The 18,921-nt window shown below is 60.9% G+C and overlaps 1 protein-coding gene across 1 annotated transcript in view; it reads left to right on the top strand.

The window, feature by feature from the left end:
• Window positions 1–13,827, top strand: part of PER2 (period circadian regulator 2) — a 37,110-nt gene extending 23,283 nt beyond the window's left edge. The window contains exons 14-24 of the mRNA XM_060193385.1: window positions 141–323; window positions 658–826; window positions 914–1,038; window positions 1,640–1,804; window positions 3,901–4,158; window positions 5,389–5,972; window positions 6,130–6,264; window positions 9,456–9,636; window positions 10,810–10,939; window positions 12,356–12,506; window positions 12,676–13,827. Of these exons, the coding sequence (XP_060049368.1) occupies window positions 141–323; window positions 658–826; window positions 914–1,038; window positions 1,640–1,804; window positions 3,901–4,158; window positions 5,389–5,972; window positions 6,130–6,264; window positions 9,456–9,636; window positions 10,810–10,939; window positions 12,356–12,506; window positions 12,676–12,819 (2,225 nt within the window). The 3' untranslated portion in view covers window positions 12,820–13,827. The remainder of the gene's footprint in view (window positions 1–140; window positions 324–657; window positions 827–913; window positions 1,039–1,639; window positions 1,805–3,900; window positions 4,159–5,388; window positions 5,973–6,129; window positions 6,265–9,455; window positions 9,637–10,809; window positions 10,940–12,355; window positions 12,507–12,675) is intronic.
• Window positions 13,828–18,921: the final 5,094 nt, after the last annotated feature.

The raw sequence follows: 18,921 nt of genomic DNA, 5'->3' as shown, positions 1-18,921 counted from the left end.
TCTCCTCTCTTTCTCCCTCTCCTCTCCCTCTCTTTTCTCTCTCCTCTCTTTCTCTCCTCTCCTCTCTGTCAAAAAATAATAGTAATTTTTTACTTGAGCTTGATGGTTAACATGGAGGTGAACTAAGAATGTTATCTGAGCAGAGAAGCAATTTCAGAAGACAGAACCCTCACCTTCTCATCCCCATAAAATAATGTTGGTTCAGACTCCCAGAGGGGGAGAAATGTCAGGGAGATGCCCAGAGGGCTCTGAGCCCCGACTCCATCAGGACCCGGAGAGAGAAGAGGGAAAGGAAGGACACTCGGAAGGAGTCGCAGGTGGAGGTGTGACTGAGGAAGGAGAGAAGGCAGGAGCAGAGGAGAACGGGAGATGCCTATAAATCTAGACAGTTGTAGGAATACTAGTCAGCCCGTGTCTGTGAGCTGGGAGAAGCACGGCCGTTTCCAGCGAAGGGGACGGACACAGAGTCTGGGGGTGGGACGGGGTGGAGTTAGACCCCTGTTGTCTCATCATTTCGTAAATCAATGTTAAATCACTAATAACAAAATAAAGGGAGGCATGCCTCAGTGTCCACTGGGAGTGGTGGAGTTGTGCAGGTGGGGCCTGGGGAGAACTAGGGTGAAGGAATGAAAGCCCCCTGCGCCATGTGCTCCACAGGTGAGCCCAGCGCCCACCCTGCTCAGCCGGGCAGTGTCCCCATGGCAGACAAGGCGGGCTCAGGTGCCAGCCTCCCCGCACCCGGCCCCCCTGCCCGCGGCCTCCTGTCCTGCTGCACCCCGCCCCCTGGCTCCTACCAGCAGATCAGCTGTTTGGAGAGCGTGGTCAGGTGAGGAGTCCCCCCACCTGCCCCTGGGGTCTCGGGGTGCCCTGCCCCAGCTGACTCGAGCCGGCTGGCCGCCCTGCCCGGCCACAGGTACTTACAGAGCTGCAGTGAGGCTGCCACGCTGAAGAGGAAGTGTGACTTCCCCGCGCGCACCCCCACACCCAGGGCCAGCGACAAGCGCAAGGCCCCCCAGGGGCCCCTGCTGCACCCTGCAGGTACCTGCTTCTGGGGACCCCAGGCCACGGGCCCCCCAGCACCCTGTCTCCCTGTCTCCTGTGGCCGGGGTTCGTGGGGGCAGGGGCCAGCGGCAAAGCTAGTGACTGTCCCCTGTGCAGAAAGGGGCCTCCAGGAGTCCTGTGGAGGGGGCAAGAACCACGACAGGGAGCCCTGGTCCCCCTGGCCAGGCTGGGGTCCCCCCTGTGCTGATGGAGCCCCAGCTCAGATGGGTCCTGGGGTAGGGGCTGCCTCGTGGAGCCAGGGGTTAGCCATGGGGGGCTGCTGAGGGAACAGGCCTCGTCCCCCATCCCAGACCACTGGCCTTTCTGGGGGTGCACTAGCCAGGTCCCCAACGTCAGAACCTGAGGATGGGGCCATCCTTTCACGCCAGGGCCCCAAGGGTAGGTGAGGACCCATAGGTAGGGCCCCAACGGCCTGGGCAGAGCCCTGGGAGGGAGCCCACGGCCACCTGGCCGCCTGTAGAAGGCGCAGAGAGGGGTGCGGGGGCCCCGATGACCCCCAGCCCCCCTGCCCTGGGATGGGCCATGCCGCCGGGCTCTGTCCACACAAGCTCATGTCTGCCCCCTTCTCCTGGAACAGGGACGACCGTGCCCCCCGAGCCCGGCTGCCACCCCAATGCTCACACCCACCTGCCCCCGCTGTCGCCACCCAGGAAGGCGGAGAGTGTGGTATCGCTCAGCAATGAGAGCAGCTACAGCAGCACCATCGTGCACGTGGGCGACAAGAAGCCACAGCCAGAGCCGGGCAAGCGGGGCAGGGCAGGGCGGCTCATGGGTCAGCAAGTGACAGGCCTGCTCAGAGCTGGTCCTATGGGGAGCACCCTGCACAGCACCCAGGAGCCCATGGAGGGTGGGCAGGGCTGTGGGGTGTCTCCTCTCTCAGCAACCTGCACAGCACCCAGGGAGCCCATGGAGGGTGGGCAGGGCTGTGGGGTGTCTCCTCTCTCAGCACCAGGCACAGCACCCAGGGAGCCCATGGAGGGTGGGCAGGGCTGTGGGGTGTCTCCCCTCTCAGCACCCTGCACAGCACCCAGGGAGCCCATGGAGGGTGGGCAGGGCTGTGGGGTGTCTCCTCTCTCAGCACCCTGCACAGCACCCAGGGAGCCCATGGAGGGTGGGCAGGGCTGTGGGGTGTCTCCTCTCTCAGCACCCTGCACAGCACCCAGGGAGCCCATGGAGGGTGGGCAGGGCTGTGGGGGTCTCTCCTCTCTCAGCACCCTGCACAGCACCCAGGGAGCCCATGGAGGGTGGGCAGGGCTGTGGGGTGTCTCCCCTCTCAGCACCCTGCACAGCACCCAGGGAGCCCATGGAGGGTGGGCAGGGCTGTGGGGTCTCTCCTCTCTCAGCACCCTGCACAGCACCCAGGGAGCCCATGGAGGGTGGACAGGGCTGTGGGGTGTCTCCTCTCTCAGCACTAGGCACAGCACCCAGGGAGCCCATGGAGGGTGGGCAGGGCTGTGGGATCTCTCCTTACAAGCTGTCTCTCATAAAAATGAAATTGAGGGTCTGAATATAGGTTTACCTGGTTGAGTACACGTGTTGTAATATGCAAGGACCCAGGTTCAAACCCCCTCTCCCCGCAGGGCGGGAGCTTCACAAAGCAGCGATGCAGGGCTGCAGGTGTCTGTCTCCCTCCTATCTTCTCTTTCCCTCATGAATCGTCTCTGCCTCTATTAAACAGATAAATAGAATACTCTTTAATAGAATGAACTGGAGAGGCAGGGGGACGGCTCAGTCATCACAGCTCTGGCCGTGCTGAGCAGGAGGGAGGTGTGGGCCTGAGCCCCCATGGCACCACATGGCAGAGGGTGGTCGACCCAGGGTGGGGCTCTGGGGTCCTGCCCGTGGGGGGTCTCCCACGTATAAAATAAACACAGATTGGGCCAGCAATGTGACTAGCTGAGGGCTGGCCCCCAGGGAACCCAGAATATCTAAACAGCCCACAGGTGGCCCAGCAGGTGGGCATGGCCAGTGTCTGCAGCTACTAACCCGAGGTCCTGAGTTTGGTTCCTGGGGTGTGTGCCGAGTCACATCCTCTCTCTATTAAAAATAAATAAGTAGAGAGTCGGTCAGTAGCGCAGCGGGTTAAGCGCACGTGGCGCAAAGCACAAAGACCAGAGTAAGGATCCTGGTTCGAGCCCCCGGCTCCCCACCTGCAGGGGAGTCGCTTCACAAGCAGTGAAGCAGGTCTGCAGGTGTCTGTCTTTCTTTCCCCCTCTCTGTCTTCCCCTCCTCTCTCCATTTCTCTCTGTCCTATCTAACAACGACGACATCAATAACAACAACAATAACTACAACAACAATGAAAACAACAAGGGCAATAAAAGGGAAAATAAATATAAAAAATCAACTTAAAAATAAGTAAATAAATAAGTAGGGGCCAGCTGGTGGTGCACCTGGTTGAGCACACATGTTACAGTGCTCAAGGACCCGGGTTCAAGCCCCCAATCCCCACCTGCAGGAGGGAAGCTTCATGAGTGGGGAAGCAGGGCCTCAGGGGTCTCTCTGTCTCTCTCCATCTCAATCTCTCCCTCTCTCAATTTCTCTGTCTCTATCTAATAATAAATAAATAAGTCTTAAAATCAATAAATACAGAGCCAGGAAATACCCACGAGGCCGTACCCTTGCTGGCTGAGACCCTGGGTTTGAGCCCCAGCACCACGTGGCAGCATCCTGGGTGGCAAAGTGGGTCGTGGCATCTCCTCTCCTGTCTCTGAGTCCCTCCCTTCTCCCCGAGGGTCCTGAGCCTAAGTCTGGTTGGGGAGGCTCCCAGCAGAGCGGGCACGACAGCCATGCCCTGAGAGCAGGAGGGTCAGATGTGTGTCTTGTCTTGTCCCGCAGAGCTGGCAGAGGATGTGGCCACAGGGCTCGAGTCCCTGGACAGCCCCCTGGGCCCCGGGAAGCCCCACAGCCTCAGCCAGGACCAGGAGCCCTTGCGGACTCGGACGCGGGGCCTGACCAAGGAGGTGTTGGCGGCCCACACCCAGAAGGAGGAGCAGAGCTTCCTGCTCAAGTTCAAGGACTCCAGGAAGCTCAGAGCCTCCCAGCCCCCCTGTCATGACCTGCAGGAAAGGGTCAGGGGGCCGTCACGTGAGCGAGGTGAGGGGTGGGACACAGCACAGCGGCTATGTGACAGACCCTCACGCTTGAGCCGCAGAGGGTGCAGGTTCAGGCCCCAGCCCGCATGTCGCAGAGAGAAACTCTGGTTCTTCACTTTTTATTTTATTATTCTCTAAATATCTTATTTATTTTAATGAGAGATTGAGATACAGAGAGAGAATCTAGATTAAGAAAGGGAGATGCAGAGAAAGAGAGAGGCACCAGGGGGCCGAGAGGTGGCTCACCTGGTTAAGCACACTTAGTGCTTACTGAGCACAAGCACCCAGACAAGGCTCCCCGGCCCCCACCTGCAGGGGCAGCTTCACGAGTGGGGGAGCAGGTTGGCAGGTGTCTCTGTCTCTCTCCCTCTCTGTCTCCCTTTAATTTCTCTCTGTTCTATCAGATAAAATAAAATTAAAAAGTAAATCCCTTAAAAATTGAGTGGGTTAGGTCCAGAGTCCTGCTCAACTCTGGACCAAGGTTGTGCCGGGACTGAACCCGCAGCCCCTGGGACCTCAGGCCTGCAAGCTGGTGCCCTAACGCTGAGCTGTCTCCCCAACCTTTCCCCATTGTCTCTGGAGCCTCCCACATGCAGACTCTCGCTGCTCCGGCTGGGACTTTTGGTTTGGTTTTTGCCATCAGGGCTGTCACTAGGGCTCGGTGCCGGCACTACAAACCCACCACTCCTGGGGGACATTTTTTTCTATTTGTATTTGATAGGACAGAGAGAAATTGAGAGGGGAGAGGGAGGGGGGGAGAGAGAGACTTGCAAACCTGCTTCAGCACCTGTGAAGCTTCCCCTGTGCAGGTGGGGACCAGGGGCTCAAGCCCAGACCCTAACCCACAGTGCCATGTGTGCTCGCGGCCCAGCCCTGGGGTGGCAGTAGGGTTTTTCATAGAGAGAGTTGCTGGGGAGAGTCCACAGCCCTCCATGTGGTGCCAGGGCTCGAATCTGGCAAGCAGGTGCCCTGCGGGACAAACCATCTCTCAGCCCAGACTATTCCTGTGAGAGCAGAGCTCTGCTTGGCTCTGGCCCTGGCAGTGCTGGGGATCGAACCCAGGGCCTCTGTGGACAGGGCCAGCTCTAACGCTCTGAGCCGCTTGCTCTGTGCGTGGGCACCTGGGCCCAGCTGGGACTGTCCCTCAGGAGGGGTGTCGGTGTCTCTGTGGCTCTGACGGCAGGAGCCCAGCAGCCCTGACCGCACCGCACCCTCCTGTCCCCTCCCACAGCTGTGCCAGACGCCTGCTGGACCAGGAAGAGCTCCAAGACCAGGAGGCTCCAGGCCAGGCGGCTCAAGGCCCGGGGCTCATCTCAGAGCACGGGGTCCAGGGGGCCCTCGCCCCGCCAGCCACCCCCACTGGGCCTCACCGCCTCGGCCTGGCCCCCCTTGGGCGCGGTACAGACCAGCTGCCCGGCTTACTCCCTGCCCGTGTTCCCGGTGCCTGCCGCTCCCCAGGCTGCCTTCCCCCTGCCCATGGGGGCTGACGGCACCCTCCAGCCATGGCTGCCCACCCTGGCCGTGCTGTGGCCTGGCCTCCCACCCCCCTGCGCGGCCCCCGGCCAGCCCGACCTCCCGCAGCAGCTCCCGGACAGTCCCCGGGCTGACAGTGGGCCGCCGTGTGCCAGCATCCCATGCTCCCAGACATGGGCTGCTGCACCCCTGAGCCACGCCTCCCCTCCACCCTGCCCGTCCTGCCACAGCAGCTCCCCCCTGCAGCTCAACCTGCTGCAGCTGGAGGACTCAATGGGCAGCACCCGGTGCCCAGACGGCAGGCCCAGCCCCTCCCGGGAGCCACCACCACCGCCACACACGGTAAGCAGAGTGGGAGGGGGCGGGCAGGGGGGTAGGGGGTGATGCGGGCTTCAGACATCCTGCCCTCTACGGTGCGTGGCCTGGGGTCTCCTGCCTTTCCTTTGCCCCATGCAGGCTTTTATTTCTTTATCTTATTTATTTGTTTTTTCGTGGACAGGACAGAGAGAAGTTGAGAGAGGAGGGGGAGCAGAGAGACACCTGCAGCCCTGCCTCACCACTCATGCAGTTTCCCTCCTGCAGGTGGGGACCAAGGGCTGGAACTCAGGTCCGTGTGCACTGTAATATGAGAGCTTAACCAGGTGTGCCACCGTCTGGCCCCTTCTTTTTTAAATTAATATTATTTAAATTGAGAGGGTCAGGGAGATAGCATTATGGTTATACAAAAGTCTTTCATGCCTGAGGCTCCAAGGCTCCAGGTTCAACCCCCAGCACCACTGTAAACTGAGTTGGGGGTACTGTGGTCTCACTCTCTGGAACTTACTCTCTGTTCTCTCTCTCATTACTAAAAATAGATACTGAATAAAGTAAAATAAAATTACTTATTTGATTTTAATGCCACGAGAGAGAGAGAGAGAGGTCAGAATCCTGCTCAGCTCTGGCTGCTGGTGGTGTGGGGGACTGAACCTGGGACCTCGGAGCCTCAGGCAGGAGGGTCAGTGCAGAACCATCTTGTGGTCTCACCAGCCTGCGTTTTCTTTTTCTTGTTTTTAGTATCTCATTTATTTATTCATTTACTGGACAGAAACAGAAACCAAGTGAAAGTGGCAGATAGAGAGGGAGAGAGACCCTTACAGCCCTGTTCCTGCCCATGAAGCTTCCTCCCTGCTGGTGGGGACCAGGGGCCTTGAACCTGGGTCCTTGCACACTGTAGCATGTGCACTCAGCCAGGTGTGAACCCCGGCTTTCAGCTGTGGGTGAGTGCCCAGAATGCTGTCCCCCATGACGCTGTTCTGTTCTGCCTTTGTCTCACTGCTTGCTCGCTGGTGCCAGCCAGCAGACCTGCGCCCTCACCTGCACAGGAGGGGCTCTGTGCTGGACACCGGCCTGCCCTATAGGCTAGACTGCCATATATATCCATTCGTCTTGTGACGTGGATCTAGGGAGGAGTCGCTACCTGTAGGTGTGCGACCACCACAGTGCAAGCAAGGTGTCTCATTCTTGATATTAGAGAGCAGGGTGGGAGACAGAGGAGAGACCCCACAGCCCAGCCCACCCTCCATGGGCTCCCTGGGTGCTGTGCAGGGTGCTGAGAGAGGAGACACCCCACAGCCCTGCCCACCCTCCATGGGCTCCCTGGGTGCTGTGCAGGGTGCTGAGAGAGGAGACACCCCACAGCCCTGCCCACCCTCCATGGGCTCCCTGGGTGCTGTGCGGGGTGCTGAGAGAGGAGACACCCCACAGCCCTGCCCACCCTCCATGGGCTCCCTGGGTGCTGTGCCTGGTGCTGAGAGAGGAGACACCCCACAGCCCTGCCCACCCTCCATGGGCTCCCTGGGTGCTGTCCATGGTGCTGAGAGAGGAGACACCCCACAGCCCTGCCCACCCTCCATGGGCTCCCTGGGTGCTGTGCAGGGTGCTGAGAGAGGAGACACCCCACAGCCCTGCCCACCCTCCATGGGCTCCCTGGGTGCTGTGCCTGGTGCTGAGAGAGGAGACACCCCACAGCCCTGCCCACCCTCCATGGGCTCCCTGGGTGCTGTGCCTGGTGCTGAGAGAGGAGAGACCCCACAGCCCTGCCCACCCTCCATGGGCTCCCTGGGTGCTGTGCCTGGTGCTGAGAGAGGAGACACCCCACAGCCCTGCCCACCCTCCATGGGCTCCCTGGGTGCTGTGCAGGGTGCTGAGAGAGGAGACACCCCACAGCCCTGCCCACCCTCCATGGGCTCCCTGGGTGCTGTGCCTGGTGCTGAGAGAGGAGACACCCCACAGCCCTGCCCACCCTCCATGGGCTCCCTGGGTGCTGTGCAGGGTGCTGAGAGAGGAGACACCCCACAGCCCTGCCCACCCTCCATGGGCTCCCTGGGTGCTGTGCGGGGTGCTGAGAGAGGAGACACCCCACAGCCCTGCCCACCCTCCATGGGCTCCCTGGGTGCTGTGCCTGGTGCTGAGAGAGGAGACACCCCACAGCCCTGCCCACCCTCCATGGGCTCCCTGGGTGCTGTCCATGGTGCTGAGAGAGGAGACACCCCACAGCCCTGCCCACCCTCCATGGGCTCCCTGGGTGCTGTGCAGGGTGCTGAGAGAGGAGACACCCCACAGCCCTGCCCACCCTCCATGGGCTCCCTGGGTGCTGTGCAGGGTGCTGAGAGAGGAGACACCCCACAGCCCTGCCCACCCTCCATGGGTTCCCTGGGTGCTGTGCAGGGTGCTGAGAGAGGAGAGACCCCACAGCCCTGCCCACCCTCCATGGGCTCCCTGGGTGCTGTGCCTGGTGCTGAGAGAGGAGACACCCCACAGCCCTGCCCACCCTCCATGGGCTCCCTGGGTGCTGTGCCTGGTGCTGAGAGAGGAGAGACCCCACAGCCCTGCCCACCCTCCATGGGCTCCCTGGGTGCTTTGCAGGGTGCTGAGAGAGGAGAGACCCCACAGCCCTGCCCACCCTCCATGGGCTCCCTGGGTGCTGTGCAGGGTGCTGAGAGAGGAGACACCCCACAGCCCTGCCCACCCTCCATGGGCTCCCTGGGTGCTGTGCAGGGTGCTGAGAGAGGAGACACCCCACAGCCCTGCCCACCCTCCATGGGCTCCCTGGGTGCTGTGCAGGGTGCTGAGAGAGGAGACACCCCAGAATTTTTTCAGTCAACGTTCAGGATAAAGTGATCTCGGGTGCAACTCCAGGCACTGTCCACAGGAATGGGGTGGATGGAGGGTCTCGAGCAGTGTTGAGGTCCCTTCCTGAGGCCTTGCCCAGTGGCTCGTGGCTGTCTTCCTGCCACCTGGACTCGTGATGTGAATGGTGCAGTGGGCATGGTGTTAGCACCATGGTGTGATTGCAGGCCATCCATTGAGGACGCTCGTGGGGGCCTGTAGGTACCGGCCAGCTCTCCCAGGACAGCTGCCCCTTGTGGGGTCCCTGTCCTGTGTCTTGGGGGGTCCCACTGTGGGAGAACCTCCAGATGAGTCCGTCATTCCTTGCCTCCCGCCTTCCTCCTTCACCTCGGCATCTGGCGGTCAAGGGACAGACAGTGGCACTGACGCTCCTGAAATAAGTGTGACTTTTGGACCCCACCAAACTCTGTCAGGAACCCCCCCAACGATGGGGGTGGATATGTCCCCCTGACTGTCTTCACTGTCACACAGGCAAGACTGGTGACCTGCAGGGATAGACTGCTGTGCCGTGTCCTTGAGTGACCTGGGCAACCTGTCCCCTGCCCTCGCACACAGCTGGTCCCTCTGGAGCCCCTAAGCCCCCACCCCCCATCCCCTGCCCTCCCTCCTGCCTGGCCCCTCTGGGGCCCCGTCCTGACTCTCCTCTCCTCCCTGAAGCCTGAGGAGCCCGCAGAGGGTCCTCACAGCGATGCCCTCTCCTCGTCCAGCGACCTGCTCAGTCTCCTGCTGCGTGAGGGCCTCTGCTCCCCCGCAGGGTCTGGGAGTGGGGCGTCCGCCACCTCGGAGTCCCTGGGCTTGCTGGATGGCGGGGACCACTCAGGCAGCGGCAGCAGGACAGGTAGGGCCGAGGGGGGTGGTCCCGGTCGGGACTGTAGGGGCCGCAGCTGCTGGGGCCCAGGCTAGTGCAGGCTGACCCCCAGCTGGCTTGACTCGCAGCAGAGAGCAATGGCCGCCGCTCAGAGGCCCCCTCTCCCTCCATCACTGTGACTAGAGGATGCTGCAGGCCTCACGGCCTCGCGCACCCCGGACCATCCCTCAAACCAGGTGGGCCGACTGTGACCCTCACAGAGACCCAGCACCCCACCCAGGGCACCTGGCTCACTGTGTAGGGCGCCAGCTTTGCCATGCACGTAGCTGAGGCCTGAGTCCCCCGCGCCACAGAAGAGATCCCATGGCTCCAGGGGAAGCTCGGGTGTCATGGAGTCACTCTCTCTCTCTCACTGTCTCCACCTTAATGAAAGAGAAGAACGGGCTGGTCAGTGAAATCACAGTGTGAGATGCTGCTCTGCAGGGAAAAAAAAAAAAGAAAATTCCAGAATTAGAGGGGCTGGAGAGACAGCATAATAGTCCTGGGTTCAGTCCCCTGCATTACCATCAGCCAGAGCTGAGCAGGACTCTGGTAAAAAAAAAAAAAAAAAAAAAAAAAAAAAGCTGTGTGTGTGTGTGAGAGAGAGAGAGAATTCCAGAATTAGAGCTCCCAGCTCCAGAGGAACTTAGAGGGGATTCACTCCAGCTCAGACCCCCAGAGGGCCCTCAGCTCAGACCCCATCACCCCCAGAGGGCCCTCAGCTCAGACCATCACCCCCAGAGGGCCCTCAGCTCAGACCATCACCCCCAGAGGGCTCTCAGCTCAGACCCCGTCACCCCCTCAGAGGGGCCTCAGCTCAGACCATCACCCCCAGAGAGCCCTCAGCTCAGACCCCATCACCCCCAGAGGGCCCTCAGCTCAGACCCCATCACCCCCCCAGAGGGCCCTCAGCTCAGACCCCGTCACCCCCTCAGAGGGGCCTCAGCTCAGACCCCATCACCCCCTCAGAGGGGCCTCAGCTCAGACCATCACCCCCAGAGAGCCCTCAGCTCAGACCCCATCACCCCCAGAGGGCTCTCAGCTCAGACCCCATCACCCCCAGAGGGCTCTCAGCTCAGACCCCATCACCCCCTCAGAGGGGCCTCAGCTCAGACCCCATTACCCCCTCAGAGGGGCCTCAGCTCAGACCCCATCACCCCCCAGGCAGCAGCTCCTGGGAGAACAACCACGGAGCCCATGGAGCGGCGGTGGGGTGTGCCCTGCGGGAGCCGGCCTGGCTGCTGACGGCCCACGCCGACCCCCGTGTCCTGATGACCTACCAGGTGCCCCCCCGGTGAGTGCCTCCCCCAGCCGTCCCCCAGGCCAGGCCGGGCAGCGGGAGGGGCCGCCAGCAGCACGGGCAGCTGTGGATGTAGCCCTGAGGGCCCGGCTGGGCATCCTCCCAGGGCCTGGACATGGTGGCACCCATCCCCCGGGTGTCTCTCGCGCTGCTGTCCCCTGGCACGAGGGTGTCAGCGCCCGGGCACGGTCAGGCCCACACCAGGCTGCCCCTCTGGATCCTGGTCCTACACCCAGAGGAGCCGAGGGGCCTTGGTGGCCACTGGGGCACGGGGCCTGGGCCATCACGCTCACCCGTTGTCCCCTCCTCCCTGGATGGGGTGACGCAGCTCTAAGAAAGCTGCTCCCATCTGCCTCAGGCTTGCTGGGCGTTGTCATAGGAAGGCCCGTGAGCACTGACTGGAGACACAGGGAGACTTAAGTGCCGGAGACAGTTTAGCAGGTAGAGACCCAGCGCAGGTCCCAGCACCACCTGGGATCACCCTGCACAGCACCCAGGGAGCCCATGGAGGGTGGGCAGGGCTGTGGGGTGTCTCCTCTCTCAGCACCCTGCACAGCACCCAGGGAGCCCATGGAGGGTGGGCAGGGCTGTGGGGTCTCCCCTCTCTCAGCACCAGGCACAGCACCCAGGGAGCCCATGGAGGGTGGGCAGGGCTGTGGGGTGTCTCCTCTCTCAGCACCCTGCACAGCACCCAGGGAGCCCATGGAGGGTGGGCAGGGCTGTGGGGTCTCTCCTCTCTCAGCACCAGGCACAGCACCCAGGGAGCCCATGGAGGGTGGGCAGGGCTGTGGGGTGTCACCTCTCTCAGCACCCTGCACAGCACCCAGGGAGCCCATGGAGGGTGGGCAGGGCTGTGGGGTGTCTCCTCTCTCAGCACCCTGCACAGCACCCAGGGAACCCATGGAGGGTGGCAGGGCTGTCGGGTGTCTCCTCTCTCAGCACCCTGCACAGCACCCAGGGAGCCCCATGCAGGTGGGCAGGGCTGTGGGGTGTCTCCTCTCTCAGCACCCTGCACAGCACCCAGGGAGCCCATGGAGGGTGGGCAGGGCTGTGGGGTGTCTCCTCTCTCAGCACCAGGCACAGCACCCAGGGAGCCCATGGAGGGTGGGCAGGGCTGTGGGGTGTCTCCTCTCTCAGCACCCTGCACAGCACCCAGGGAGCCCATGGAGGGTGGGCAGGCTGTGGGGGTCTCTCCTCCTTTCTCAGTCTCTCTCAATCTGAAATATAAAAGACAAACTCAGTTCCCCCAGCAGCAGTGGGCCAGGAGGGCTGGATGGTTAGACCAGAGGACGTGCCCACAGCAGGCCTGGGTTTGGTCCCCAGCACTGTGCCGGATCCCTGCGTCTCCCGGGGAGTAGTGAAAACCGACTTCCCCCTAGCTGCGCTGACTCTCCTGACTGTCCCCTGCAGTGACATGGCCGAGGTCCTCCAGGCTGACCGCAAGAGACTGAGGCGGCTGCAGGGCTCCCAGCCCCGCTTCTCGGAAGCTCAGAGGCTCGAGCTGCAGGCAGTGCACCCCTGGGTGCAGGCGGGCGGCCTGCCCAATGCCATCAATGTGGAGGTCAGTGGCGGGGCTGGGCATCCCCATGATGGGCCTGGCCATTGCCCGGCCGCTATCCCTACACCAGCCACTCCTCTTCCCTGTTTGGCCTTGTCCTGTCCATTTGGCGGGCTGTGTGGTTTTGGGGGACCATCTGCTCTTGCTGGACCATCCCCTCTGTCCTTTGAAGGGGTGTGCTTACTGCAGAAGCTGGAAGGCCAGCCTGGGCCCACCCGACGGAGACGTCCCCCCTCTGGGTCTCCTCGAGGCCGCAGACACCCAAGAGGGACCCTGCGGGGCCTCTCGGAGTCACCAAGACCATGAGCAGAGGTGACAGCACCGGCCCGGCCCCCAGGAGCGAGCTAAGAAGTGCAAGCTGTCCTCCGTGCTGGCTTCCGTGTTTGGGGAGGGCCGGATTTGCTGAGGGCCAGAAGCATCTGGGAGAAATGCAGGCTCAATTCAGACCGGCAGACGCACGGGTCCCGTCCTTTAAGGGGCAGGGCTGCTGCCCGCTGGCCTTCGGAAGCCCTCCTGCACTGTGAGGCCCTGTCCCCTGCCCCTCGTCCTCGGGGGCCGGCTCGTCCCCAGGTCCCCAGGTCCTGTCCGCGTCACCAGCTCCCTCTGACCGTCCCCCCAGGCCCCTCTGCGTGGCCTCACACCCTCCGTGTCCCAGGTGAGGTGAGGGGAGATGAGCCGTGTGGGGGCTGCCCCAGGGCGGGGTCCTCTCTCTGCGATGGTCCTGGGAGCCCCTGAATGCTTGGGAAGTGAGCAGATGTGGGCAGTGTCCCTGGCCCGAACCTTCTAGAAAGAACTGCGGGGGCCCCCTGGGGGCAGAGTGCTGGGCAGTGCCGCCGGCCTCTGTGTCCTCCAGAGCCCACGTCTCCCGGACCCTCAGAGGAGGGTTGCCCCATGGCACAGCAAGACAAGCAAGGGTCACTAAGCCTGGCCGCAGGGTCGTGAGGTCCGCTGGGCTGTCCTGCCCTTCAAGGTTCTGTGACCCTTATTTAACTGACGCCGTGACCTCTGGGCTACAGCTGCTGTCTGCCAGCCGGGGACAGTCCCCCGGCGTCCCCGTGTCGTCATTGCTGTAGACACTGTCTGCCTGCCACTGGGCCGCGACCGACGGGAGCCATAGTGACTGTTGATGCGTCCAGCTGGGAGCCAGCGGAGTCCCCTTGGCTCTGTGCTTCTGTCCTAAACTGAGCCTCAGCGTGTCCCGGCGTGGGGGCGTGGCAGGCCCTGTGCCCCCAGAGACGCTCCTGTCACTCACTGTGACGCTACTGTCTGTCTGAAGGCTTGCCTTTCCGGAGTTGGTGAATAAAGCAATTCTATTTTTATCTTGCCCTGTGGCTGCTGGTTTTTCTAAGATTTATCCAGGGCCGGGCGGTGGTGCCCCTGTTCGAGCACACCTGTAACTACACACAAGGATTCAGGTTTGAGCCCCTGGTCCCCACCTGCAGGGGGGAAGCTTCAGGAGTGGTGAAGCAGGGCTGCAGGCGTCTCTCTGTCTCTCTCCCCCTCTCCTCTCAACACTTGTCTATGTCATCAAGTAAAGAAATAAATGCTTATATTTTTATCTTAACTCTAGGGGCAGGGCAGTGGCATACCCAGTTGGGTGTGCACATCCCCATGCAAAATGACCTGGGTTCGAGCCCCGGGCCCCCACCTGTAGGGGGGGAAGCTTAATGTGTGCTGAAGCGGGGCTGCAGGTGTCTCTGACTCTCTCCCTCTCTGTCCCTCTTCCCTCTGGATCTCTCTGTCTCTTTCCAAGAAAAACATAAGCCAGCGGCAGGTGTGTGGAGGACTCAGCTGTCACTCGGCCGCCCCACAAGCCTGTCCCTGTCATGCCAGAACCCCCGCCCCCACCCCTGGCATCTACTTAAGTCTGACCTGGGGCTTCAGTGCAGATGGGCAGTGGTGGAGTCTCTCCCTCACCGCCATGCTCTGGGGGAGTGCACCCCTGCTCCCCACACCCGCAGCAGCAGAAGCCCCACCCCTGCTGACTCCGGCCCTGGGGCTGGGCCACCTGGGCGGCCGCCTGCACCCCCATCCCAGGCCTCGCAGCGCAGCACCCCCTCGGCACTTCTGAGCAGAGCGGTCTGGCTCAGCCATCACTGCACTTCTGAGAGCCCCGGGGGCCAATAATTCCTTTTGTTGTTGTTTATTTGTTTCCCCTCCAGGGCTGTCTCGGGCTCAGCACCACGGCCATTTTTCCAATGTATTGGACAGGACGGAGAGAACTTGAGAGAGGAAGGGAGATAGGGAGGGAGACAGAGAGACACGTGCAGCCCTGCCTCACTGCTCACAAAGCTTCCCCCCTGCAGGTGGGGACCAGGGGTTGAGAACTGGGTCCAGACGAAACGAGCACTCAGCCAGGTGCACCACCGGCCCCAAATAATCTTTCTCCCCCCTCCCTCTCCCCCCTCCTTTTCTCTCTCCCTCTCTCTCTTCCTCTCTCCCTCTCTCTCTCTCCCCCCCCCACCTCCAGGGTTGTCTCTGGGGCTCGGTGCCGGCACTATGAATCCACTGCTCCTGGCAGCCATTTCTTCCCCTTTACTGGACAGGACAGAGAGACAGAGGCGAGGGGGAGGGAGAGAGACAGAGACACCTGCAGACTCCCTCAGTTTCTCAAAGTGGCAGAAACTGAAGTGTGATTGGGGGGCGCTGGGGAGGTCCCCTTCCCTGCAGGGACAGCTAGATGGGGAAGTCCAGCCTGCACCCTCGGGGTCCCCGTGCAAGCCCCCCACTCTATTTTTCCCGCCCACAGGAGCAGTACGGGGCCCCGAATAGTGGCAGGCAGGCAGAGGAGAGCTGGGCGCTGCCCTGTGGGGGTGTGGGGGAGTGAGAGGTTAGGGTCCTCGGGGTGGCCAGGGTGGGCTCCCGGGCAGTGACAGAGCCCAGAGGGATGGCCCTGGACCCTCCTGCTCGTGGGCCCACGGGGAAGGGAGCGAGGAGGGGGGAGGCGCCAGATGGGTCCTCGGGTGGGAGGAGGGTGTCTGTACCTGTCCCTGGGGCTCTGCACTGTCCACCCAGCCAGGCAGGGGACACGCCCTCCCGAGGGCCCCTCAGTGGGCAGTGCACCGGACTTGCAGGCAGGAGCCCCGGTTCCAGCCCCGGCGACACATAAACAAGTGACCCGCGCACCTCCACACACGGCACGGGGGGGGGGGGGGTGGCAGCTCGGCAAGGGCACCTGCCTTGCAGTGTGCACCGCCCAGGGCCAAGCCTCCCCCCACATGGAGGTGAGGAGAGGCTCCTGGTTGTGGTGTCTCCCTGTCTCTTTCTCTCTCTCTCTGAGAAAGTGGCCCAGCAGCCCAGGTGGTGTGGGGTGCAGAGCTCTGGACTTGCAGGCATGAGGCCCCGGGCTGACCCTCAGCACCCACAGGTGCTATCTCTCTCTCTCTCCCCCAGTCTCTGTCTCTTGTCTCTCATCCTTACTCTGTCTCTTGTCTCTCCCACTCTGTCTCTTGTCTCTCCCACTCTGTCTCTTGTCTCTCTCATTCTCTGTCTCTCCCATTCTGTCTCTTGTCTCTCTAATTCTCTGTCTCTTGTCTCTCCCATTCTCTGTCTCTTGTCTCTCTCGTCCTCTCTCATTCACTCTGTCTCCCTCTCTCCCTCTCTCTCTCTCTCTCTCATCCTCTCTCATTCACTCTGTCTCCCTCTCTCCCTACATCTTTAAAGAAAAAAAGCAGTCCGAGAGTGATGACCTTGCACCCTGTCTCCACACACACGATCTAGTCACGACAGAACACATGGCACCACGGTCCTGGAGGTGGCACTGGACTCTCAAACACAAGGTCCCGGGCTCAATCCCCGGCAGCGCATGTGTCAGAAGCTCTGCATCTCTTCTCTTTTCCCTCCCACCTTTCATTAATAAAGTACTAAATAAAATCAGGAAGGAAGGAATGGAGGAAGGGCCGGGCCCTGGACTGGTGCGGCTGCTGGGGGGTCGCCCCAGGGAGCTCCCCCGGCATGGAGTGGGGGTGGTCTAGAGGCACAGAGCTACTGGCAGGACCCTGGCGGTGCAGACCTGAGGCCCAGGGACCAAGGGATCCTGAAAGTCAGACTCCTCCAGGAGGAAAAGCCAGCAGGTGCAGGGATGCCGGGAGGCTGCGCCTAGGAGGGGCCTGGGGTGGCCGGGCAGGGGACTGGGAGCCCACCCCCAGGGCATGGCCCACCCCCGGCCCCACTGGCCCGGGCCCTGGCAGATGGGCGGCGGAGGGTTGGCGGTCTAGTCTGGCGCCCGACAAAGCTGGGGACAAAGGCGCGGCCGACACCTGCTGCTGTTGGCGAGGCCTCTCTTTTCTCCGCCTGGGGCTGCAGCTGCCAACTGTCACAGTGTCAAGTTACGGGGACCAGCCGGAGGCCAAGGGGGGGAGGGGGCAGGAGGGGGGGACGGGCACGGGGTGGGGGGGAGCCCAGGGTGAAGCAGAGGAGATCAAGGGAACCAGAAAGGAGGAGGCAGAGTCGGGACTTGAGGAAGAAGACCCTGGAGTAGAAGCAGTGGCCTGTGGGGGGGGCATGGACGGCTCTCTCCAGGATCCCATCACCCATCAGCCCCTCGGGAGGCCATCCCGGTCTGTGGACCCACAAGTCTGCAAGGAACACCAGAGGGGCACGGGGCCAGTCGCAGCCTCCTCGCCCTTCACAGCCCACCCCGTCACTCTGCAGCTACCCAGCACCAGCACCCAGCACCCTGATACTTGAGGGCAGGAACTTAGTTTGAAGGCAGCCACGTGTGAATGGGTGAAAGGGAAAAGAGTGGGGAGGATGAATGGACAGATGGGTAGAGGGGCCAGGCAGTGGCACACCGGGTTGAGCGCACACATCTCAGTGCTCGAGGACCCAGGTTCAAGTCTCTGGACCCCACCTGCAGGGGGAAGCTTCCTGAGCAGGTGAGCAAGGCTGCAGGTATCTCTGTCTCTCTCCCTCTCTATCTCCCCCTCTTAATTTCCCTGTCTCCACCCAGTAATAAGAACTTTCTTAAAGGATGGATAAAAGTGTGGAGGGATGCGGCTGGTGAGGCTAGAGAGTGTCACCTTGTCATGCCAGAGACCCAGGTAGGTCCCTGACACACGGGGAGGCTTCAGTGCTGTGACATCAGTCCCTCTCTCCCCCAAATGTCTCTAATGATATTTAGTTCGCTTTCTAGAACTTTTTTCTTAGAGCCCAGGGCCTTTTCCCCATTCCCTCCAACTACACTTTCCTGCATGGGATAAAGAGTGATGACTTTAGGGGGTCGGGCGGTAGCGCAGCGGTTTGAGCGCAGGTGGCGCTAAGTGCAAGGACCGGTGTTAAGGATCCCGGTTCGAGCCCCCGGCTCCCCACCTGCAGGGGAGTCGTTTCACAGGCGGTGAAGCAGGTCTGCAGGTGTCTGTCTTTCTCTCCCCCTCTCTGTCTTCCCCTCCTCTCTCCATTTCTCTCTGTCCTGTCCAACAATGACAGCATCAACAACAACAACAATAATAACCACAACAATGAAAAAACAAGGGCAACAAAAGGGAAAATAAATATAAAAATAAAAAGAAAGAAAGAGGGCAGGGGAAGAAAGCCTGATTGTTATGGAAAGAGACTCTCACGCCTGAGGCTCCAAAGTCCCAGGTTCAATCCCCTGCACCACCATAAGCCAAACTTGAGCGAGGCTCTGGTAAAATAAATTTTAAAAGAAATTTAAAAAATGATTAGGCGGCGCTGGGTGGTGGCACACCTGATTAAGAACACACGTTACAGTGTGAAAGGACCCAGGTTCAATCCCCTGCTCTCCACCTGCAGGGGGGAAGCTTCACGGGTGATGAGGCAGATCTCTGGGTGTCTAGGTTTCTCTCTTCCCCTTTATCGCCCCTCTCAATTTCTCTGTGTCTCAATCCAGTAAATAATAAATGAAATTTATTTTATATTTATTATTTTTTAATATTTATTTATTCCATTTTTTTGCCCTTGTTTTTTTTTAATTGTTGTAGTTATTATTATTGTTGTTATTGATGTCTTCGTTGTTGGATAGGACAGAGAGAAATGGAGAGAAGAGGGGAAGACAGAGAGGGGGAGAGAAAGACAGACACCTGCAGACCTGTTTCACCGCCTGTGAAGCGACTCCCCTGCAGGTGGGGAGCCTGGGGCTTGAACCGGGATCCTTAGGCTGGTCCTTGCGCTTTGCGCCAGGTGCGCTTCACCCGCTGCGCAACTGCCCGACTCCCATGAAATGTATTTTTAAAAAAGATATGGGTAGCTAAGTGAATTGAAGGATGGGTGGATAGCTGGAGAAAGGAATGGATGAGAGTAAGTCAGTAGATGAAAGGACGGGTCGTGGAAGAACAATTGGGTGGATGAATGGATAGATGGAAGAATGAATGAGTTAGTTGAAGGATGGATGGATGGATGGATGGATGGATGGATGGATGGGTGGATGGGTGGGTGGGTGGATGGATGGATGGATGGA

This window comes from Erinaceus europaeus, chromosome 7, assembly GCF_950295315.1.
Source record: "Erinaceus europaeus chromosome 7, mEriEur2.1, whole genome shotgun sequence".
Lineage (NCBI taxonomy): Eukaryota > Metazoa > Chordata > Mammalia > Eulipotyphla > Erinaceidae > Erinaceus > Erinaceus europaeus.
The sequence above is the reverse complement of the archived record's forward strand: the minus strand, read 5'-3'. Positions and strand labels throughout refer to the sequence as shown.